Raw genomic sequence first — 25,466 nt, 5'->3', positions numbered from 1 at the left:
TTCTGGGATGATTCCTCACTATTCTCATGATCATTGACACTCCACGAGGTGAGATCTTGCATGGTGCACCATACCTAGGGAGACTGACAGTTGTTTTGTGTTTTTTCCATTTGCGAATGATTGCACCAACTGTTGTCACCTTCTCACCAAGCTGCTTGGAGATAGTTTGGTAGCCCAGTCCAGCCTTGTGTAGGTCTACAATCTTGTCCCTGACATCCTTGGACAGTTCTTTGGTCTTTGCCATGGTGGAGAGTTTGGAATCTGATTGTTTGATTGCTCCTGTGCACAGGTGTCTTTTAAATAGGTAACAAAATGAGATTAGCAGCACTCCCTTTAAAAGACTGCTCCTAATCTCAGCTTGTTACCTGTATGAAAGACACCTGGTAGCCAGAAATCCTGCTGAATGATAGGGGATAAAATATGTATTTCCCTCATGAACATGCAGATCAATGCATAATTTGTTAGACATGCCTTTCTTTTGAATTTTTTGTTGCTATTCTGTCACCAATACACCTACCATTCGATTTTTAGACTGATCATTTCTTTGTGAGTGGGCAAACATTCAAAATCAGCAGGGGATCAAATACTTATTTCCTTCACTGTATACATTGGATATAAGAGACAGAGAAGGGCTGTATAGAATATATATAGGGGGCAGATGGCTGTTTACATTCTATATAGGTGATAAGGTCTGTCTGTCTATAGAGCGCAGTGGGGGGCACTATACAATCTATACAGGTGAAAGGATTGGGCTGTACATCATCCATATGGGTGACACAGAGGACTGTGCACACTGTACATAGGAGTCAGTAGGGTTATATTATTCATGTGGATGGCACAGAGATTGTACACAATGTATATAGATGACACAGGAGCGGTACACAATGTACAGTTGTGGCCAAAATTATTCAACCCCCAATGCTGTAAAGGGGTTTAGGGACTATAGTGTACATTTGGAATTGTATTCAGAATCAAATCCTACAAGGACGTTGTAACTACCCAAATGCAACTAAAATGACATCAATTGTTTATGTAATACAGTAGTAAATGGTTCTTATGTGGTTTCTTCATTGCCACAATTATTCAACCCCTTAAAGACTACCACTCTGAAGAACAGAGGTTCATACAGGTGCTTTCCATCAGGTATTGAAAACACCTGTGGATGTCACCGAGCAGCAATCAAGCATAATAAGCACCAATTAGGCAGCTTTAAAATGACTGTGATACTCAGCTCCTTCTAGACATTTACTGGTGTGGTTACAAACATGGTGAAGGCAAGAGAATGGTCCAGGAAGACAAGAGAAGAGGTGATTTCTCTTCACAGGAAGGGCAATGGCTATAAGAAGATTGCAAAGATGTTAAACATACCAAGAGACACCTTAGGAAGCATCATTCGCAAATTCAAGGCAAAGGGCACTGTTGAAACGCTACCTGGTCGTGGCAGAAAGAAGATGCTGACTTCGACTGCTGTGCGCTACCTGAAGCGTAGAGTGGAGAGAAGTCCCCGTGTGACTGCTGAGGAACTGAGAAAAGATTTGTCAGATGTGGGTACAGAAGTTTCAGCCCAGACAATAAGACGCACACTGCGTAATGAAGGCCTCCGTGCCAGAACTCCCAGGCGTACCCCCTTGCTGTCTCCAAAGAATAAGAAGAGTCGACTGCAGTATGCCAAAAGCCATGTGGACAAACCACAAAAGTTGTGGGATAGTGTTCTGTGGACTGATGAAACAAAATTAGAACTGTTTGGGCCCATGGATCAACGCTATGTTTGGAGGAGGAAGAACAAGGCCTATGATGAAAAGAACACCTTGCCTACTGTGAAGCATGGTGGAGGGTCAATCATGCTTTGGGGCTGTTTTGCTTCTGCAGGTACAGGGAAGCTTCAGCGTGTGCAAGGTACCATGAATTCTCTTCAGTACCAGGAGATATTGGATGGAAACGTGATGCAGTCCGTCACACACCTGAGGCTTGGGAGACGTTGGACCTTTCAACAGGACAATGATCCCAAGCATACCTCCAAGTCCACTAGAGCATGGTTGCAGAGGAAAGGCTGGAACATTTTGGAGTGGCCATCGCAGTCACCAGACTTAAATCCGATTGAGAACCTCTGGTGGGACTTAAAGAAAGCAGTTGCAGTGCGCAAGCCTAAGAATGTGACTGAACTGGAGGCCTTTGCCCATGAAGAATGGGCGAAGATACCCGTAGATCGCTGCAAGACACTTGTGTCAAGCTATGCTTCACGTTTAAAAGCTGTTATAACTGTAAAAGGATGCTGTACTAAGTACTAAGATTGAATGTCACTTGGGGGTTGAATAAAACTGATAATGCTGTGAGCACAGAAAAGACATTTGTGGTTATTTCATTATAACTGTTATGTTATATTTGTCTGACCTACAAGTGCCTCTTTAATGTAAATGTAAGCAAGATGACTGAATGATCAAAAGCAATGTCAAACTGGCCAAAACACTCAATTTCAGTGGGGGTTGAATAATTTTGGCCACAACTGTATATGATGTGTAGAGGTAACACAGTGAGCAGTATACAATGTATACAGGTGACGCAGGTAGTCTATGTTTTAAAGTGACCCAGTGGGTAGTATATGTTCTATTTAGGTAGCACAGTGGGCAGGTTACGATATACAGAGGTGACACAGTGGGCAGTATATGATGTACACAGGTGACGTTAGGTAGTATATGATCTATTTAGGTAGCACAGAGGGCAGTATACGATATATATATATGTGTGTGACACAGTGGGCAGTATATGATGTACACAGGTGGCACAGTGGGCAGTCTATGTTTTATAGAGGTGACACAGTGGGCAGTATACGATGTACATGGGTGGCACAGTTGGCAGTCTCTGTTTTATAAATATCTATTTAGGTAGCACAGAGGGCAGTATACAATATATATATATGTGTGTGACACAGTGGGCAGTATATGATGTACACAGGTGGCACAGTGGGCAGTCTATGTTTTATAGAGGTGACACAGTGGGCAGTATACGATGTACATGGGTGGCACAGTTGGCAGTCTCTGTTTTATAAATATCTATTTAGGTAGCACAGAGGGCAGTATACAATATATATATATGTGTGTGACACAGTGGGCAGTATATGATGTACACAGGTGGCACAGTGGGCAGTCTATGTTTTATAGAGGTGACACAGTGGGCAGTATACGATGTACATGGGTGGCACAGTTGGCAGTCTCTGTTTTATAGAGGTGACACAGTGGGCAGTATACGATGTACATGGGTGGCACAGTGGGCAGTCTATGTTTTATAGAGGTGACATAGTGAGCAGTATACGATGTACACGGGTGGCACAGAGGGCAGTCTGTTTTATAGAGGTGACACAGTGGGCAGTATACGATGTACACGGGTGGTACAGTGCGCAGTCTATGTTTTATAGAGGTGACACAGTGAGCAGTATACGATGTACACGGGTGGCACAGTGGGCAGTCTATGTTTTATAGAGGTGACACAGTGGGAAGTATACGATGTACATGGGTGGCACAGTGGGCATGTTTTATAGAGGTGACACAGTGGGCAGTATACAATGTACATGGGTGGCACAGTGGGCAGTCTATGTTTTATAGAGGTGACATAGTGGGCAGTATATGATGTACACGGGTGGCACAGTGGGTAGTCTGTTTTATAGAGGTGACACAGTGGGCAATATACGATGTACATGGGTGGCACAGTGGGCAGTCTATGTTTAATAGAGGTGACTCAGTGGGCAGTATACAATGTACATGGGTGGCACAGTGGGCAGTCTATGTTTTATAGAGGTGACATAGTGGGCAGTATACGATGTACACGGGTGGCACAGTGGGCAGTCTGTTTTAGAGAGGTGACACAGTGGGCAGTATTCGATGTACATGGGTGGCACAGTGGGCAGTCTATGTTTTATAGAGGTGACATAGTGGGCAGTATACAATGTACATGGGTGGCACAATGTGCGGTCTGTTTTATAGAGGTGATACAGTGGGCAGTATATGATGTACAGGGGTGGCACAGTGGGCAGTCTGTTTTATAGCGGTGACACAGTGGGCAGTATATGATGTACATGGGTGGCACAGTGGGCAGTCTGTTTTATAGCGGTGACACAGTGGGCAGTATATGATGTACACGGGTGGCACAGTGGCAGTCTGTGTTTTATAGAGGTGATACAGTGGGCAGTATAGGATGTACATGGGTGGCACAGTGGGCATGTTTTATAGAGGTGACATAGTGAGTACACAGTTCCCGGGCCCCTGACACACGTACTCAGGTCTGGGCTCAGTCTGGGAGTCTGTGAGCTCATTGCCCGTCGTCCGTCGCTCCCCCCTGGCGGGGCCCCTCCATAGCAGGCAGCGCCGCTCTCTCTCTCTCTCACACACAGACTTCACTTACATTGTTGGTGAGTTTGCAGCAACTCGTCCGCCTCGGCCTCCCCCAACCTGGACTGTGTGGCCCCGGGGAGAGTGCAGCCACAGGGGCCCCAGGAGCCGCCATGGACACCAAACATTTCCTGCCTCTGGGTGAGTGTGAGCGACGGTGAGGAAGGTGTGTGTGTGCCGGGTATGTACAGACGACCGACCCCCCCTCCCCTCCACCGGGGCTCCTCTGCACAACTTTCTTGACCCCCCCCCCCCCCCTCCCCGACATTGCCCCGTGTGCACCCCTCTGTGCACGTGTGTCCGACCGGTGTGAGGAGGAAAGGAGAGGACGACTGACCGGGAACTTGTGTGCGGAGCGCCCGACACTGCAACATGGGAGACCACAGAGCTACACCACCCCACAACACTGGGCTACTGGGACCCCCCCAGTCTCACTAGACTGGGTTACCCCATAGCATGGCACTGGGCTAAAGGGGGACTCCATCCCATGACACCACAGCAGGGGGACACCAAAACAGGGCACTGGGGTACTATGTGACCACCCCCCCATATAATATGTCACCCCGTAACATATTATGTGAGCCTGTACCAGGGTACTGTGTAACCCCCATATTATAGTATGTGACCCTATACCAGGGCCCCTGGGTACTGTGTGACCCCCATATCATGGTAACTGGCTACTAGGTGACCCCATATCATGGCACTGGGCTACTAGGTGACCCCATATATTAGTGTGTGACCCCCATATTATGGCTCTGGGCTACTAGGTGACCCCGTATCATAGTAATCTGCCTACTAAGCGACCCCATATCATGGCACCAGGCTGCTAGGTGACCCCATATCATAGTAATCTGCCTACTAGGTGACCCCATATCATGGCAACAAGCTACTAGGTGACCCCCATATCATAGTATTTGACCCCATATCATGGCACCAGGCTACTAGGTGACCCTGTATCATAGTATGTGACCACATATCATGGCACTGGGCTACTAGGTGACCCCATATCATAGTAATCTGCCTACTAGGTGGCCCCATATCATGGCACCAAGCTACTAGGTGACCCCCATATCATAGTATGTGACCCCATATCATGGCACCAGGCTACTAGGTGACCAGCATATCATAGCATGTGACCCCATATCAGGGCACTGGGCTATGTGACCCCCCATATCATAGTATGTGACCCCCATATCTGGGAACTGGGCTACTATGTGACCCCCATATCATAGTATGTGACCCCATATCAGGGCACTGGGCTACTATGTGACAGCCATATCATAGTATGTGACCCCATATCAGGGCACTGGGCTGCTAGGTTACCCCATATCATGGCATTGGGGTTATGTGAGCCTGTAACGGGACAGGTGTAGTATAGGCTGGTATCTGGGTACTAATAATACCAAAATCTTGTGAACTGCTAAGCAAAGAAATAGAAATGAAAACATCAGTGAATCGCAGACACTAATCATACTCTCATATCCAGTATGTGACATAACCAGAGTTATTAATGCACTGCATGAAATAATTTCTGTTATCTGGGTAGTGTACCCAGCATGTATTGTGGGATGTGGTAACAAAGCAATACAGATCACATGCAGTGGAAGGGATAATGTAGTGCAATTGTCCAGGTAGTACTACAAGCCCCAGCATTGCCTGGTGGGGCGATGGGATGGCATGCTGGGGCTGCAGAAGTTCTTGTGTTAATTGCAGACACCTGTGGCACAGACAGGGTTAAAGTGCAGAGCCTGAATGATGGCAGAGCCCCCCAGGCCTGTCAGATGACACTGCCATTCTCGCCAGCACCATGTCTCTTCCACTTAAATCACACCATCATTAGAATAATTTCCATGCAGGTATTGGCCCCCTCTCCAGTTTTTAGTGGGATTGTTTATACAACTAAATATTAGTAATGGGAGATGATAGCGTGGCCCCCGTCTTGCAGAGTCCTTTGGAGTTGGGCTATCTGTGTGGCTGGCTCTTTATTGCAGCCGTGGGGATTCGGCACATCGATCTTCTGCCAAGTGCTTGAAGTTGCAAAGTTCTCTTTATTATATTTTTTTGTGTTCTGGGTTTGCTTTTTTCTTGAAGATTACTTCCTGTTATGACATGCCATATTTCTGTTTACAAGTCTGGACATAATGCATGTATTATCTGTCTGTGCTATATATATATATTAGATTAGATTTATAGTCACATTGTACATTTGCATGCTTGCATTTATTCATCGTGCATTTTAGATGTTTGTGTTTTATGTCATTCTATATAAAAGAATATATTTGTAGGTTGGTATTGCTAGCAGTGGTGTATAAAGCTGAACAGGTACTGTAAGTCTGTTATATCTGCCTGTTGTAGTCCTCAGTGATATCTCCCATCTCTGATGATTCTCTCCGGGATTTGTAAAGTTCACGTTTGACTCTGCTTCTTGTTGTTTTGTGAATTGCGTCCTGTGGCAGTTCTGAGAAGTCTAATAAATGTCGTTTCCCCTCCTCTGCTCTTTACCTATCTGATGGCAGCGAGCTTTAAGCGCTTAGATCAGATATGCGCTGTGTAATTCGGGTATTTTGCAGCCTGTGATTTTCTTTATTGGACCAAGAGGTAAATATTATGAGGGCTTGTGGTGTGTAAACGCAGAGAGGCTGCTTAAGTCTCATCCATCAGATAAGTTTAGGCCTTGGAATGGGTCTCGCCTTGTGGGTTTAGGTTGGCGGTCCTGATCTTCTGTAAAACACTGCGTTGGCCCATGTTGTTGTCTTGTTTCCTCAGCACCTGGTAAAAAATACAAAGGAACATTGTAGCTGTCTTTTTGTCTGCATGAAACTATTCAGCGTTCCAAAGTTTATAAAAGTGGAAATTGATTGAAACTTGATCTGTCATCACTGTAAGGCTCTGTTCACACCTATGCAGTTTGCTTGTCTGTTTTGCAGTGCTTTTCGACGTTCATTTTGCGTTTTTCTACACGCATTTTTTTTACACGTTTTTACCACGTTTTGCGTTTCGTGCAGCTTTTTTTCATTTTTTTTTTAGGTGGATTGTTTTTTTTTTGCTGGGCTGAATAAAAATTCAAAGCGTGGCAAAAACGCATTACCATACATTTCAGCAGATTCTCCATTGAACTCTATTGTAGCAAAAATGCTGTTTTTTTGCTTTTAAAAAAGTCCAACCTTTTCCAAAATCACAGCAGCATAGATGTGAACATTTTCCATAGGAAACCATGTTAAATGGACTGTCGTGCAGTTTCTGCAACAGCATTAAAAACCGCACTGGTGCGAACGGAGCCTAAAGGTGCAACCTCCAGTGCTGTCTTTCTAATCATTGCTTCGGGATGAGAATGACACTCATGGAATTTGTACCTCCACAAACAAGTCAACACTTCCACATTTCTGTTTGACAGTCTTGCTTGTTGTTTGTGTCAGGGAATTGGTTAAATTGGTATTGATCCCCAAAACCAAAATTAACATGTTACAGTTTGCCAATTCTTAGATGTCGCGGCTGCATTCGTTTTTCTTTTTTAGGGCCGGTTCACACCACAGTCCAGTGGGGTTTTTTTCTGCATCAAAAATGCAGATAGTAGGTTATATGGTTTCCAATGGCATAGTTCACAACAGTGTGGTCAGTTCCAGAAAAAAAGTAGAAAATGCTGCATTTTTTTCTTCACTGAACTGTACTGGAATGTGCCAAAATGCATCAAGAGCGTACATAAACACATGAAAAATGAAAATATCATTATTTAAGGTGCAGAAAAAAAGAGGGGAAAAACCAAAATGCATAAAAAAATGCGCATGCAGATATGCATCCAGAACGTACCCAGACTGCATTTCTATGGTGTGAACTGGCCCTTAGGATTTTTATTTGTATTTTCATGTGATGATCCTGCCAGTTAGCCTGTCATTTTTCAACTTCCGTTAACAGACTAAGCTTTTCAGCAAAAGTATCAGAGGATTGAGACAAACCATTTAACACAGACCGGGATGCTTACAATGATCAGCTTATGATTAAAAATTGTTAGTTTGGTTTTAATTTGTTAAAGTGGTTTTAAAGACAAAAGGTTTTTTACCTCAATGTATTCTATGCATTAAGGTAAAAAACCTTCTGGGTGCAGCCTCACTCCGCAGCCCCCTAATACTTACCTGAGCCCGATGTCGATCCAGCGACTTGTACAAGAGCAGCAGCTTTCCTGAGTCTCTGTCTCCTCATTGGCTCTCACAGCAGGCTTTAGTATTACTTTAAAGCAAAGTTCCAGTTGAATAAAAAAAAAGTCAGCAGCTACAAAAACTAGCTGCTGACTTTTAAAGTACAGACACTTACCTGTCCCTCGGTCCAGTGGTGTCCCCACCATGGCTGATTTCACCAGCCGCCTTCCCTCCCTGGTGCCGGCATCTTCAGTGTGGGCACCCGGCTGTGACAGCTTGCGGCTTCACAGCAGGGTGTCCACTGCACAGGAGCGAGTAGCGCTTCACTTTTTGAAAGGTCCTAGAAGACTACGGACCGATCAAGTGTCCCAGAACCAGAAGACTACAGGGAGAGGGGAGGACAACTTCCACCTCCGATTGCAGCGGAAATGGGAGCGGGTCAACCCCAATCCCCCCGCTCCTCAAAGGGGCCAATTTTTAACGGGGAGCGGGGGACAAAGGCTTAAAGCTCTGCTTTATGTACATCTAAATCTAATGCTGCTGTCCAATGGTGGCTCCATTGCTCCTCCATACAGAGTGGCGACATCATAAGGCAGGAAGTGTGTTACAGGCAAAATCACCAGCTGAAAATAGATTTGTGGTAGTCCTCTTGGGAACCTGAAACAAATGCAGGTTGAGAGTTGGTGTTCAGAAGTGTTTCTCATTGATGGCAATTTAAAACAACATCAAGCTCCACTAGGCTGATCTGTTTCTGTGTGTTATGTGTGGCGGCTGCTGTCATTTTGAGATGACATGAAGGGGGTCATATATGAACGATATTTAAGGGCCAATTCTAGCCCAAATATTTCATTGTGGATGGAGCATCTGCCAGGCTTTCTGTGGACAGTGTCTGTAATGGGGAGATTTCCCTTCACTTCCTGCCAGGATAGGAAGTGATATGAAATTTCTCCAATGGGGAACCAAAAGCATTTTTAGAAGAGTGAGGAAGGGGCTTTGTGTCCTGATGACATGCGCACTCCCCATTTTGCGTACAGGCCTATCAGGGACAAAGGCCTATCAGGGACAATGAGGGGAAGTCTCTCAGATGGGTGTCAGACAGAAAAAAGAGAGAAAATGTTCCCACTTCCCCACTTTATCTGAAACTAAACAAGTGGCTAAAAAAAATTAGAATATCTGACAAATGATTGTATTTTTTTTTTTTACAGTTATGAAAATTCTTGTAAGACAGAATACAACTTTGGAAGTGATGTATTGTATTTTACTGTAATTTATTTTTTTCATTTTTGAGCATGCGCGGTCTTAGTTTTCTGATTTTTTTTGTGGAGGACGAAGACTGTACTGATTAAACTAAAATCGTATGTTCTGGTATGAGAAAAAATTTACTGTTTGTCCCTTCGGATAATTTTGCATGAACTGTTGTGATCGGCTCTCAAAAGCTGTGTACTAACGATCAGATTATTGTACGATTGCTTTGAAAACGGTATTTTGCTTCCAATTTTCTGACCATATGTACTAGGCATTAGGCTTTAATACACATATATACAAGGCAGGTCTGTGTTTGTGGTTATATGACTCTGTTATAGCAAAACAACACTCACAGTTTAGTATTGCTGAACACAAAAAGAAAATTGAAAGTTCCTTCTCTGATTACTTTTGCAAAACTGCGCCAAGCGTAACCCTACCCCCTGCCAGTTCGTCTCTGGTGTAGGTTATAGAGACGATGCTGTGCTGCGCTATCGACGCTCTCGCTTTTTTCCTCTATGCATTATTTAGGATTCTTTTTTTTTTTTTTTTTTCATGGCTGCCAAGTGTGAGTGCCATCTGATAAGTCCTGTTTTTGAGTGAGCTCAGAGTCTGACATTTATCCATCTAAACCTGATTTAAAGGGTATGTCACCAGGAGGAGATAAGGCCTAGCTGGGGGCTTCAATCAAACGCCCAGTTCCAATATCGGGTTGCTTTTCGACAGCTCCATGTCCCGTTGCGCATCAGAAGTATAAATAAACTATTAGTGGTTTGTAATAGCAGCAGGGGGCTCGGGAAAAGTCATGTTCTAAGAGGACCAGTCATGGACTGTGACTTCACTTTTCTGGTATTGAGTTCTCTACGACGGCCCTGTTCCCCCCCTCCAAACAAACAAAAAAAAGAAATAATTTTTTTCCTGATGGTGCATTTCTAGTTAAATAATGTAAAATGGAGATATGGAGAGTGCAATCTGAATGATTAACCTGGCTGATGTTGATTGCAGCAAAGCTTTTGAGGGGAGCTGCCCATCATCCAGACTTTGGTCTGACACCCATTACACCCAGCACTCTGATTGGAAAAAAGGCCAACCCCTTTCTGATATTTTGTAATTTTACTGCAAAAAATTTCCAGCGTGCTGAAAATTGATGGTAGTCAGTCTAACTCTCCTCGTTCTGTTAGGACCCATTAAAAATCCCCTTGAATTGTTTTAAGGTGACAATTATCATGATCTGCATGCAGAGTGCCAGCGCAGTGGTGTGCTTGGCCTTGTGTGAGGCTCCAGCAGAATACAACATATTATTCACACCTGCCTGTGAGTTCTATATTATTTTTCATGGCCGTTATATAAATATTTGAGATATTTTTGGCAGTCGTGTTGGGGAGAAGTGTCACGGTCAGCTGACTGATATGGAGAGTGTTTTATGGGATTAGTGTCACGTAAACAAACTTTTGATGGAGATTTAAACATCATATTGTTTCAGATATACAGTACATGGATTTTATTGCAGCTGTGGGACATTTAAAGCCAAACGCCAGTCAGATATTAAGAACTCCAACAAAAATAATGCAGCTCTGTTTATTAATACACAATTAAATGTCATTTTTGAATGCAACCAGTGGAAGTACCTGAACCTGGCTTGTTATCAGCCTCTTTCAGTGTTGCACAGCAGAGCTTAGACTGGGAAAGAGGGAAGCAACACATTGAGTATGCTAATGGGAGGAGCATGCTGAGCAAGAAATTAGCTCATTATTGGCATGCTTCTCTTTTCACTGTCCAGTGTCAGGCTGGGGAACATTACCTGTAAAGCTTGCCATGCATATTTATTTATTTTACCAGCATGCAGGTTCTTCCATCAACACTAAGGCACCATGTACACGGGACATTTGGAAAACACTTCTGAACGCTGGAAACTGACTGCTGTAGGTTAAAAATGTCTGCTTAGCTGCGTTTGCATACCGCGTTTATGAGCGTTTGCGTTTACAAGCATTTTTTAAAGATAACCTCAGGAGACCATCCAAAATGCCCAGAATGCACTGAAAAACAGTAGAAAATTAACTGTTTCAGGCATTTTGAGAGAAATAGAGAGAGCAGTATTTGTTGAGATTAGCTGTCTTTTTTTTTTATGTGGTGTTTGGATGTGTTCCAGAAATTATTGCAGCAATATCTAACATATTTTCTTTCATGCAAAACCTCAAAGCATGGTGTACCAGGTCTATTTGAGTACCGGGAAAACGTTTTGCATGCATTTTTCATGTTGAAAAAAGGCTCTGGACAGCATCTGGAAATGGAAGAGTTAAAAAAATTCTCAAACGCTTATAAATGCGGTTAGCTGCGTTTACACACGTTTACAAACGTTTGAAAAGCTGATAAATTCTACTTCTGAACGCAAGTTTGGTGTGTTAAAAAAAAAAGAATGTAAACTCTACTGCCTGTAAACGACTGTAAACAGCGATGTGTACATGGACACATAGGAAAACATTAGGGAGAGTTCAGGGGCTGCTGAAAAAACGCTTTACAGCTTCTAAATGTGAGTTTATCAGCTGCAGTGTACATGGAACCTAAGGCTTGTCTCACACGGGCGCTAGCTTGTATAAGAGCAGTGTGAACAGCAAGCTTTTACAAAGCATTTGCAGAGCTTTCAGCAAGATTTGTTGAAGCTTTTAAAGTACCATTCAGCTCCAATTTGTAAATGTTGAACACAGACCCTAATGGGAGTACTTCAAACAAGCTCCTAGCAGGCTTTCAGCACTTCTTGATGCTTGTTGAAAGCTCACTGAAGCCTGCTAGCAGCTTGTTTAAAGTGACAGTCGACTCACCTATAAAGATCTGTGGGCAACATTTCCAAGCAGGAACTGAGGGCTTCTTTTCAGGCTTAGAGAAAGTTTCTTGAAGCTTGCTGAATGTTTCATAAAAAGCCTGCTGTTCTCTCTGCTCTTATACAAGCAGAAGCCTGTGTGGAAGTAGGCAAACATGGTGGACGGAGGAATCCCCCTCCACTGGGACATTATGTTTAGATAGTAGCACCCACCTCTGTCATAATACACTGATCAACTGCAGCCCCTGATTGAGGAAAAGTCTCCAACATGACCCTTTGATATAGGTTCAAACAAATGTCGAAGAGGGATGGCCAAACACTGATTGACATTTGGCAGGTCCCTGCTGAACCAGCCAAATGTCAGTCACTGTATGACCAGCTTTAGTGTCAAGTTGGCCATACATGGATCAAACTTCATCTTATTCAGCAGCGACCTGCCAAATTTCAGTCTACGTACGGGCAGGGATGTTGTAGTTCTGTACAACTACCCTGTTGGATTTTTCCTGCTCCTTCAGTGCTGTCGGCATGATCCATTTATGGGCTGCCTTAGCCTGCCTGACAGGGCTGTGCTGTGTGCAGGGGCGTATTTACCACAAGGCACTTGCCTAGGGCGGGATGTTTCAGGGGGCAGCACCTCCCCCCAGAAGAAGAAGGGACATGCACACCATGGGGACCAGGTGGGATCTGAGAGAGGCTGTATACTGCTTGATAGACTATGTAGAGCCTGACTCTCTTTCCCAGGGATGTCCGGAGCTGTGAAGATGAGTGTCTTTCTCTCTATCACCAGGAAGGGGGGTAGTGAAAGGCTCTCTCAGATGGGGAGCAGGGGTGTTGGTCAATGTCAGGCTCAGGAAGAAGGGGTATTGGTCAGTGTCCGTGGGGGGCAGACGATTTGTGTGCTGCCTAGGGCAGCACAAAACCTAAATACACCACTGGCTGTATGGCAGAGCTGTATGAATCACAAGACTGGATGGATGCAAATACAAATGCTTTGGCAGGTGAAAAGCTCCCTTATCTGTATTTCTTCTGTTTATGTAGCTGTTTACCATTGTCCATGTTGAAATGTCTTATGTTGTCTGAAGGGCTTCTTAGGATCACATTATTGCTGCGGCATAATCATACATATTTCAGGGCATTTTAGTAGTGCTTTTTTTGTGCATTTTTCTGCTTATCTTTGATGCGTTTACATTCTTTGTGCTTTTTTTTTTTTTTTTTTTATAGCGGAGGAGACTGGTTGTTAAACATAAAACCCTACCAAAAATACCTGCGTGCTTTTCATATACGCTGCTATTGAAATCTGTGGGTCCACATACATTCAAAAGCCATTTACACTCTTTCAAAAATCGCACTTCGCCATGTTGCATTGGTGTGAAGGGGTACCATAGAGAATGTTATTTCCATTGTTGTGAAACGTGATGCAGACACAGGAGAAATCACACTAGTGTGAATGGGACCTTAGACTAAATCTTGAGCATGTTCTGCCCACCTGCTGAAATTTAAACTGCGGCTGATAAGTCCTCATGCACACTTGCAGTTTTTACAACTTCTGTTTCTGGCTATTAAGTTTTTTTCTACAGCTAGTAAACCCCCCAGCATGTTATCCTATGTGTCCATGCACACATAGACTGGAATCAACATTTTTTGGCTGGAACATTTTCCAGCTGGAACATTTTCTGGCTGGAAAAAAAACCCAGAGGAGTTTTTTTAAGCTGTAAAAACTCTATAATGCTGAAAGACGCAGTAAACCACTGCAAACTGGCATTTTTGTACTTTTTTTGACCAAAAAAAATTTTTTTTTGTAGAAAAAACCCGCAAAAGCAGAAAAATGCGGGAAAACACCCACAAAAGCAGAACAATGCAGGAAAACACTGCTATACGCTAATGCGAAACAGCAAAAAAAAAGCTGAAAAACTCAAGTTTTTAACGTGACTTTACACAGCTAATGTTACTAATGTTATCAAAACGTCCAGTGTGCATGAGGGCTTAACTGGAAAAAAAAATATGAAGAGTTGCAAAGTCATTCCGGGTTGTTACATTTTGAATTGGGGTTTTCTGAGATCTGCTGAATATTTTTCTTCATATTGAGTGGATGGTGAAATGGAAAGCTGCAGAGTGGCTAAAGGTTAGCAATTACATGGAGTGAATTTGTGTAAAAGCTGAAGACAGCATGGATGACAAAGAACGCAGAGAAAAAAGGTCCTATTACGAATACTTGTGGATGCCACTTTTATGAATGCCATTCTTTTTTTGTTTTAAGATTTGGAGTAGAAAACTGGTTACAAGAACACAACAAAATATAAGTGTCAGACTAATAAAAGGAAATTTCACCAAAAGAACATTTCTAAATGTGACAATTGTATGAAATGGTATAAAATATCAGAAGTGGATTGGAGGACTGGAGAAGGGATCGGTTCACACTTTTATCAATATCCCGTTATAGAGGTGTACTGGTAATACCTTCTTCCACATATCCTAGTTTGTTTAATGTGCACAGTTTGTGCCAATACTGTTCCAAGATGGCTGCTGACCTAAGTCCATGTTTTTGCTGTAGTTTACACCTGACTTCAAGAAGCGTGTTGCATCATGCCAGGCAGGCGAGCTTGTGCGTAATACAAGAGGGAACGGACAGACCTTTGCCTTGGACACGTGAATAATAGGGAAAAAAAAATGTACGGGTTCAGGGTTCAAAAACATCCTGCTCGTTCAGCGACCTGCAGGAGCACCTACATTTAACCCTTCTGTCCAGCGTGCAATTCGGGAAGCATATCCAAATCGTGACTGTGCCATTTGAGCTGCTCAGCTTAGGAGCTGTAGCGGAAATTGTGTGTTTTTGCTCACACTGTTAGTTTGATGGACATTTTTATGGCTTGTTTTGCTTTTTCTAGTGAAAAAAAACAAACAAAAAAAACAGCACCTTTCTGGGTGGAAGCGGTTCTCTAGAAAAGACGCCCTTTACAATCGTGCTACTGTAATGGCAAAAAAATCAGCCACATATTATGTGCTGGGGAATTGCTTGTCACCAGTACATGGTGAGAAGAATCAATCTGTGCAGGCCTCAGTAGTGGGCCTACCTAATGGGCACTGCGCAGTTTCACATGCACTGTATACGCTGTGCTGTAATTATTACCTTAACTGGTGAGTAAGACAACTTTATGGCTGTATTTGCACTTTGCATTTTTTGTGCGTTTGAAAAGAACGCCAATTGGTAGATCCGTGTGGATTTTATTAAAAAGCATGTTCCGTAAAAGTGCATGGTGGTAACGCATGTAAACTGCATAAAAATGCCACTCCCTTGAAATGCACCGCAAAGGTGTGAGGGTAACCTAATTTGTCTTGAAGTAGAAGTTTTGTTTAATGGCACCAGCTCCCATCACAGATTTGTCAGAACAATCCAGAGCGAAACTTTGTATGTCTTTGTCATTGTATTTACTTCCACTTGGATGCCACATGCTGTAACATGTTCTTTATGATAGGACATCTCAGGCTGAGGCTACACAGAGACAATGTCAAGGTGATCATTTATTCATTTAACTTACATCTTTATTTACGGTAAATTACATTTTTTTGCAAATGACCAATTTTGCCAGATATAAAGCTTTGACAGTGTTTTATGTTGAATAAATTATATTTTTGCATAACTGACTGTGACAAGGTACATATTTAAAACGGTAATAAATCTAAAATCAAACATTTTATATTTTTCAGTCATTAAGGGCCCATCCACACCAAGTGCATTAGAACTGCACTGAGCAGCTATTCCAGTGCATTCCACTGCAAGGCACTGCTGGGTTCTTGCATCTAATCACAGGCAGGGTGCAATCACAAGTGTGAATGCACATTTAGCCCTCATGCACACTGGACGTTTTGATAACGCTGGTAATGTTAGCTGTGTAAAGTCATGTTAAAAATGTGAGTGTTTCAACTTCTTTTAAGCATTTTTGCATTAGCGTTTAGTGACCTTTTGCCACTTTTAGCGGCATTTTCCCACGTTTTTCTGCATTTGCGTTTTTTTTTAACAAATAAAACTTTTTTTTTTTGGTCCAAAAAAAAATCCAAAAACACCGGTTTGCTGCGCTTTTCAGCGTTTTTTACAGTTAAAAAAACTCCTCTAGAAACCCAGTAGTCCTGGGTTTTTTTTCTAGCCAAAAACCATCCCAGACAAAAAATTTTGTTTACAGTCTATGTGTGCATGGACACATAGGATAACATGCTGGGGGTTTTTCTAGCTGTCGAAAAAACGTCAAAAGCCAAAAACAGCTGTAAAAATGCAAGTGTGCATGAGGACTTAGGCTAGGTTCACATCTATGCAGTTTGCGTTTGATGCAGTGCTTTTTGTGGTGCGTTTTTTGTTTTTGCACAATCTTTTTTTCGTGTTTTTGATACGTTTTGCGTTTTTTCCAATTTGTTGCTGGGCAGATTAAAACATAAAAACGCACTGCATTCTTTTCTGCAGCATCTCCATTGAAGTCTGAAGAACCAAAAACGCAACATTTTGCGTTTAAAAAACGCCCCTGACCCTTTCCAAAAAATGCACCGGGTGAAGATGCGGAGATGTGAACCTGTCTCATAGGAAATCATTTTAAATGGACTGCTGTGGTTTTCTGCAAAATGCAACAAAATACGCATAGGTGTGACCCTAGACCAGGCGTGTCCAATGTCCGGCCCGCGGGCCATTTACGGCCCGGGGGTCGGTTTAATACGACCCTCCAACAGCCCTCCCTGCTCTGTGTAATGTGGCCCTCCCATGGCCCTCCCTTCTATGGCAGGCAGTCTTCTGCTTGAGAGCAGAGGGCAGTGCGCATGCCTGACTGCGGCGCGTTCTCCCTGGTCTGTGTAAATGCGGCTGTTGCATGGCCCTCCCTTCTGTGCAGACAGTCTTCTGCTTGAGAGCAGTGCGCATGCGTGACTGCGCCGTGCTGGGAGCGACAGAGGGCGGTGACGTCAGGGCCGGGCTTCCAGCGTGAAGTGTGTTTCTCTTCCCCTCCCCGCTGTCAAGCAGAGACTTCAGCTCCAGCTACCTTTTTCACCCTTCACATTAGTGCAGGTAAGTTTTTTTTTTTTTTTTTATTTATTTTGAATACATTGTGAAAACTCAGCTGTCAGTTGATCTTAATGTTATGAAATGAAAAGTATGTTGTTTGCAATTAACTTGGCATAAAATAATTTATTTGCATTTAATTGTAATGGTTCAAAGAATGTTCGGAAAAATGTTCGGCCCTCCACCATGTTCACTTCATCCAATCTGGCCCTCTTTGAAAAAAGTTTGGACACCCCTGCCCTAGACTAAAGGAAGATCGAAAACAACAGACTTACTGGGAGAATCAACAGGGAAAAAACTAAGTTACGGGAAGGGGGGGGGGGACTCAGAAAAACAAAGACTTCTAGTGACAGACTTTATCAACTGTCATTTTTATTTTGGCCATAGTTACACTTTAGGCAGGCTGAAATGAAAAATAAAATAACTAACACATTCATCCATCCACACAATGATCAGATGAGGCTGCAGCCGCTGATCGACAACTGCCCTGGGTTGAAGTTTTTAGGGATGCATGAGGATAAAAAACCTTGAGCCTTTAGAACCACTTTAATTCTATCAGTCACTATCACGTGTGAATTCTGCAGTTGTATGATGTTCTACTCTGTATAGCCAAGACCAGTCTGCTGCAAGTCTGGCAAACACTGTCTGGTGTCTGTGAATATGCTGAAGGAGCCCCAAGAGTATGATCTTTAATGAGATTACTGGACAGGATGTCAGCTGTGTGTTGGAAAATGTTTCCCCCAGGACTTTACCTTCATCTTCGATGTCTGTCTTCTTTTTTTTCCCCTCATGTGCCCCTGTGTCTGCCATCTACATTACATAGTGTAGCAGTGCTCCTCTTGGTGCCTCCAGCTCTTGCCCACCTGTCATACAACAAACATGAGACATTTACTGATGTCATTGTGGTAGAGTTGACATTTGCAGTATTCAAAGTGAATCTACTTCAGATTTGTTTTTGCCAGCAGCTGATCTTCACATTGTCAACAATTATTGGGAAATTAAGGCGTTAAATCTGAATGCCAGGCAGACAGCAAAATACACAAATAACATTTATACACGGGAGTTGTTTTACTTGCCAAAAGATTTGTATTTCTGCCCATTTAGACATAAGACAGGTCATAGATGATGCGATTTTTAAAAACTTTTTTTATTTTTATTTTTCCCTGCAGCTACGGGGTACTGTCCCTGCTGGGAGAACACAATGATTCTAGCTAGTGGCTATAGAAATCTGATATGACGGTTGTACCCAAGTCAATCGATGGATTGACTTGGGTGCAGTCAGCCTGCCCTTAGATGGTTCGAATCCCGGCCTGTCTCTGCTGAACCAGACAAGATTCAAACCATTCATGGCTGGCTTTAGATCTTATATAGCTTTGCCACACAGTGCAATCTCCTGCTATTTCTCTGCTGCAGTTTTACTTTCACCTACAGGCCTCCTCTCCACCCCCACCCAGTGACTGGACAATTAAAGGAGAAGCAACACACTGATGAGCAACTCTCTCTGTTACTCTGCTCTCCTCTCTTATGAGCATGCTTTTTTAAGCCCAAATTATCTGTAATGCAGCGTTGTCCTGGATTCAGATACTAACTTACTGAACAGATCCTGCTGCAATCTGCTGATCAGGTGCAGCAGCCTGTATCCTGCACCGCCATCTTGGTCCTCCTCAGTCACTGGAAGCCGCCTGAAGAGGCAGCCAGCCTTCGATGATGTCTGCAGCTCTGCCTACTGGGCCCTGTGAATCCCAGAGGGCCGAGGTAGAAGGGACATGTCATTCTCACCTAGGCAAGAATGGCAGCAGGTAGGTGGAATCAGGCCTAAAGTTTAAAAAAAAGAAATCAAGGTAACAAAAAAAAAAAGTTGTTTTAAATTGCAGAGAGTAGTGTCAGTGCACAGAGCCTTAGTTGATCTGAGGGTGAAGGTCAACTTTAAAGTGTTACTAAACCCACAAAAGTAAAATCAGTCTGTATATGCAGTAAAGCATGCTTGTTATACTCACTGTGGAACCTAAGGGGTTAATCCTCTGCATTGAGTAAAAAGGCGGTTTGATCCTGTCTTCTCTGATGCTCCCCTTCTTCCAGTACTCCCCTCTTATCACCTGATAAGACATATGGAGATACTGCACATGCTCAATTTTGTGTGTATTGCTAGAGGGGTTTTTTTTCTTGCGAGACTGCGTGTGATCAGCACAGGGCCAATCAGCACTGGTCAGAGGTTCTGCATCCTCCTAGAGAAAACTCCTACAAGATTTAACCAGTGCTCTGCTGAACACTGATAGCAGTCATACGACTGCTGATGAGAAAAGGTATTTAGCAGTTTATATTTACTAAAATAATTGCATTTCCATGTTCTGTGTACTGTTGGAGATCAGATATAGTGAATGCAGGGTCCTGGGTTTAGTAACACTTTAAATAATACACTAGATCCTTTAATTCCTAGATTAACAAGTATTTATATCTTGTACTGCAGCAAACCCTACTGCAAGGGCAGGTTTTCTGTAATTTGGGAGTTCAGCTTTAAATATATATTTTTTGGAATGCAAGTATTATAAGTGCTTATTAGGCATGTTGCAGTGCAAGGAACATGTTCATAGGAGGAGAGAGCAGAGTGACAGAGGGATGAGCTCATCAGTGTGCAGAAGGTCATTAGAGGTCCATGTCTTCAGACACAAAGGTTTTCCTGCATCCTGGATGTTACAAACATCTGCTCTTGTGATGGTTTAGAAAATGATCTTTTCAGCAGCTGTAATCTGGGATGGACGTTGTTTGGGATTCATACCTGCTGTCTATAGGCAGAGAGGTTGATTATTGGATTGTCTACTTCAAGTATGTTTTTCACAGTCGCCTGCGAGTCTGAATAATGGCCTGTAGAGGGAAGCTGCATAAAATGGCAGTTATCTCGTTTGTTCAGAGTATGTTCACCAAAAACTGGAGAATGTTTAGTGGGGGCTCCCCACCTCCCTGGAGATTTTTTGTTGTATGTGTACAGGTCATTTATCATCTAGTGGTTTTTCATGGAAAATGCACACTAATAAGTCATACTTTTTCCTTTATTCAGTCTTCACCCAGAACTGACAATTTAGTGTTTGGTGGATGCTACAACCATCGTTCAATTTCCTATATCTCTTGGGAACTTGAGTGGTGCGATTTCTAAGGTTTTAGTTCTTAGGGCGGCAATTTATTTTCTGTTACGTACAATGCAGTGGAAAGGGAGAAAACTTTCAGGTGGATGGGGACAGAGCCTATAACCGTGATTGCAGAGGTGACTCCGTTTTCCAGCCTCTACCTGAATTATCACTTTTGGGTGGAGTGGCCCTGGATACAAATTTAGGTAGTTTTATACATTTTTATGTAATTGGCTCTGCAATTCTGTAGAACAGAATGTCAGTGTTAACATTTGCGGTCAGACGTTACTTTTGATTGTATTGAGGAGTGGGAGTACCATCATTTTCTCATTATGACTTTTTTCCGCAGTTGTCATTTCTTGATTCTTTCCAAGAAGTAATTTTACACGTCATTCTGTAACTTTTTTTTCTGTCTGTGAAAATTTCCTTCAGTATAAAAGCAAAAATGCAGAAATCTCTATTTAGTCCTCAGATGTAGTTAGTGAAAACCTTCCACTTAAATTTGACTATGTGTAATTCTTCGTTATATGAAACTTCCATTATCCCTTGCACATTGGCTGACCATGGGAGAACCTGCACTGCCGGCTGGAATAAGGGGAGTCAGAGGGTAGCAGGTAGTGACAGCGAAATGTATATAAAGACTGCAGCTCTGACAGTCTCATGTTTCAGTCATTTAGAGAAAGTGCTGAGCTGTTTAGGTTGCACACTGATTTCACGGATTGGACGGTTACCATCAAACCAATAGTCTATTTTTTTGATTGACTGAAGGGAAGTTGAGTTGAATAAACCCTCATTGGATAATTTCCTGTTAGATTGCTTCATGGCTTTCCTGTTTGTGATTGATTTCCAATTGCTCACAATCATTCTTCAAATTGATTTCTGTCCATAAAATTGATCAAAATGTGCCAGCGAATCAAGTTTGTCAATAGCAGGCTTTCTTCAGTCCTCCACTTCCAATCAGATTAGTAATCCAAAGCTGGCTGTAAATGGTTGAAAATTCCTGAATATTGCTGAGTGTATGGCCAGCATATAACTGCCCCCAGTTAGCGGTAGATTTGCTTTCCTTTCCTAGAACCCTTTGTCTGGAATCCTCTCTGTTCAGTCTTTGCAGGCCGTGACCAGGATCTCGCAGGAAATCTGCTCCTGATCTTACACCCGGGGTTACCAGTTAGTAAAATGTACCTAGTGTAAGATTTGAGTTTTGGAGGAAATGCAGAAGTTTCGCAGGCAGTTTAGTCAGTGGCTGTGATTTCAGTGATTGCTGTAGAGGTTCAGGCAATAGTTGAAGGGGGCCGAGAGGAAAAGCTTAGCAGTTTGAAAATGCTGAGAGTCAGTGTGATCAGGAAGAGGTGCGGTTTGGTGGTTTAAGCAGAGTCTTGTGACTTCAGAACAGCCAGAGGAGCAGATCGGCAGATTTAAAGGCACACTCCTGCTAGGGACATTCCACAATTTCCTGTTGTCTTTGCTCAGTTATTTAAAGAGCTATATTTTTTTTCATACTTTGTGTTCCTGTCCTTAACTAGCCAAGTCAGGTTTGCTATATTTAAAGCAAAAAAAAAAAGGAAAACTTTTCTACATCAAGAAGCATTATTTTCTTACTTGAGTCTTTGTGTCATTTGGGTATTTCTCCCAGCTCTGGGCATAGTGTGAAAGTTTTGACTCTTTGCAGGAATGTCCTGTATAAAGACCAGCCACTGCTGCTCTCTCTCCTTGGGCAGGGCGACTGGTCTTGTATCCGCCCCCCACTCTAGTTTTTGGCTGGCAGCCTGTAGTGGGAGGGTTTGTTGGGCCCCTCCCACAGTTCTGTTCTCTGCACAGATTTTTTGCAGCACAGTGATGATATCACCACTGCTTTTACAAGGTAATATCTGGAATTTTAGAGGCATTTGGTGCAAAGTGGATTTATATCATTTGTGGCTATTGAATATATTTCAATTATTTTTTGTCTGCAGTTCAGATTTGGCCTTCTGTCAGTTGAAGATTTTTGAAAATAATTCTCGGGGACACTTTGCTGCCGAACCTGCTGTGCCTTAGTGATCATGGGGTGCCATGCTTAGAACTCTAAATGTAAACTATTACCTCTCCAGATCATTTTTGGTGCTTGCCTGCCCTGCTTAAAGATGATTGGGAGTCTGTGGGAGGTGTCTTGTTTGTGCCCCACTTTACTTTAGGATGATTGGGAGTTAGGGAAAAGTGTGTTGTCTGTGCTTCTCCTTACTTTAAGATGATTGGGAGTCACTGGGAGGTGTGCTGTTTCTGTGCTCCTAATACTTGACATATGGCTGATATTAAGTGCATGGGGGCCCCATACTCCAAACTAAGAGAATATGGGCCGCCACTGCAGATCTCCTTCTAAAAACCAACTGACAATGGGAAAACCTGCACTGGCGGCTGGAATGAGGGGAGACAGAGGGCAGCAAATTGTATATACAGACAACAGCTCTGATAGTGTCATGTTACGGATATTCAGAGGAAGTGCTAAACTGTTTAGGTAGCACACAGAATGGTCAATGACACTTAAGTGGATAATCATTTGTTTTTGATTGACTGTTGGAAGGGTGAGTTGAAGAACCCTTGATTGGAAATGGTGGAAAAATCTGATCATTTTCTATTGGATCACTTTATGGCTTTCCTGTTTACGGTCACAGTCAGTTCTTTGATTTTGTTAAATCTATTTCTGTCCATAAAATTGATCACAGTTTGCCAGTCAATTTGAGTTCGTGCATAGCAGGCTTTCTTCAGTCCTCCAATCACTTCCAATCATATTAATAATCCTGTGCTCCGCCCCCATCTCCTAAGACGTTACATATGGCTGATATTCGGATCTTAGGTGCATGGAGGCCCCATACTTCGTACTAAGAGAAATTGGGGCTGCTACTGCTGACCTCCTTCCAAAATTACTACTTGCCTGGTTGTTTTGCTGATTGAGTGGCTATTACGTTGAGGCACAGAGCTCGAATAAATATGCAGATTGGAAGTTCTGACGACTATGATTTTTCTGATCCACAAAGTTGTCATGGGTCATTCCGAAAGTATTGCATTATTGCAGTCAGAGACAGCCAAGCAGTGAACATTTTCAGGAGGAGTTCACAAATGGCACCCCCTTATTTTTTTTAATAGCAGTGTGTTTTAATGCAGCCTATAACACTTCACTCAATGGTGCCTTCATGCCTGAAAATGTTTTCTCCCTGTACAGTAAAGAAGATGCTTTATTTGACCTAATGGTAGGGTAACCTTCACACTCATGTGCACAATCAGGGTCCCTTTAGATTCCACCACAGGGGCAGATTGTATCTCGAGTCTTGATCCCGACTCCCACGTGGAGGTCAGTCAGCTGCTTGGTTTTCCTAGCCTTCCTGCAATTGCGACGCTGAATGGTGACTCTGCCTTTTCACTCACTCTTAGCCATTTGCTGAGAGGCAGGGTGAAATTAGGGCTATCTGTTTATTTCATTTCATATTTCTAGCTGTACTCCATAATGAAGGAATTGCTGCTATTCACAGCCCTGTGAATGGAATGTGCTGTATTTATCAGCACCTTTGATTTCTGTAGCGGTGACTTGTCTGGCCAATTGTCGTAAGTCTTTCTCTCCGAGGCTGAACAAGGGTACAGCGTGCATTCATTCAAGGCTTTTCTCACGGTCTTTCAAGGCGTTATGTCTTCTAACACAGCAATCAAAAGGAACACGCAATACTGAAAATGTAACTCTGTACAACAATGGAAAAAAGTACTTTAGAAGCTCTTTTTAAATGGAAAAGTATTTTTTATCCTTGTAAAGTGCAGATATTACCATTAAAGTAATGTATGCTTGAAGCCTACTTTTACGTGAATAATATTATGCAAGTCTCAGACTTTATAAAGAATAACAATGTGCAGAATAGATTGCAGCCCACTGTTGTCAGATGTGAAATTTGTGCTTTTAATGTGTACCTGCATTGGGAACTGAAATGGAGGAAATAGGAAGGTGTTTGGTCATACTTGGTTTGTGACAATAATCCTCTCCCCCGTGCTGCTATGCCCTTTAAGGTCTCCTAGGTATGGGGAGAGCAGCTGATCCTTTGTATATCCAAGGGGCCTGAGCGGCCGTATCACCAGGGCTGAGCGCTGTCAGGTAGTGGAAGGTTGCCTTTTGCCCAGCAATACATCATAATTCTTTTATTTATAATACAGGTACCTTTTTTGCTGATTTGGGGGGCACAGGTTATCTGCAGTCTGTGAGGACACACATCATTAAATGCAGCAACAGTAATATTACCTTTGCTGCATTAAATGTTTTACCCTCTGCACTTAGATGGCGCTTCCTTTATCTCCTGTGTGTTCTCATGGCAGTGTTGGCTTACTTCTGGGACAGCTGCCACTGATGCAGAGTTACAAATTGGATACCATTAGATTCTCGTGGACTATAAACATTTCATGCATAGACTCTGAACTCTCCCCTTTTTGTGCCATTACAATTTGTACTTCTATTGCTATTATCTGCAGTTTGTCTCTGACTATTATCCCTGCGTCCCTCAGCTGGCTGCCACACACTCTACTGACCAGCAATTGCTGGCACACTTGTACACAGAGTGGCCCTAATTTTGAGCACCATTTACATATATTATTGGGTGGATATTTTGAGCACAATGTATAGAGTGGTACTAAATTTGTGTTCATAAAAATTCAGCCAGTGTGTTCTGGTTCCCGCTCAGCCGTCTGTAGCTCTCAGAGCAATAGGCCACACAGCTCAGA

At 42.9% G+C, this 25,466-nt stretch overlaps 1 protein-coding gene across 3 annotated transcripts in view; it reads left to right on the top strand.

Annotated features, from left to right (window-relative positions):
- The first annotated feature begins 4,376 nt into the window (after positions 1-4,376).
- Positions 4,377-25,466, top strand: part of RXRA (retinoid X receptor alpha) — a 282,995-nt gene continuing 261,905 nt past the window's right edge. Inside the window, exon 1 of one of the 3 annotated variants that reach the window (XM_089684689.1) lies at positions 4,377-4,523. In XM_089684689.1, the coding sequence (XP_089540815.1) occupies positions 4,496-4,523 (28 nt within the window). In that variant the 5' untranslated portion in view covers positions 4,377-4,495. The remainder of the gene's footprint in view (positions 4,524-25,466) is intronic. The other 2 variants (XM_089684687.1, XM_089684688.1) reach the window with 2 other exon arrangements.

This window comes from Staurois parvus, unplaced genomic scaffold (genome assembly GCF_062004578.1).
Source record: "Staurois parvus isolate SC_StPar_1 unplaced genomic scaffold, SC_StPar_1.0 ptg000352l, whole genome shotgun sequence".
Taxonomy (NCBI): Eukaryota; Metazoa; Chordata; class Amphibia; order Anura; family Ranidae; genus Staurois; species Staurois parvus.
This window is presented reverse-complemented; position numbering and strand designations above follow the sequence as displayed.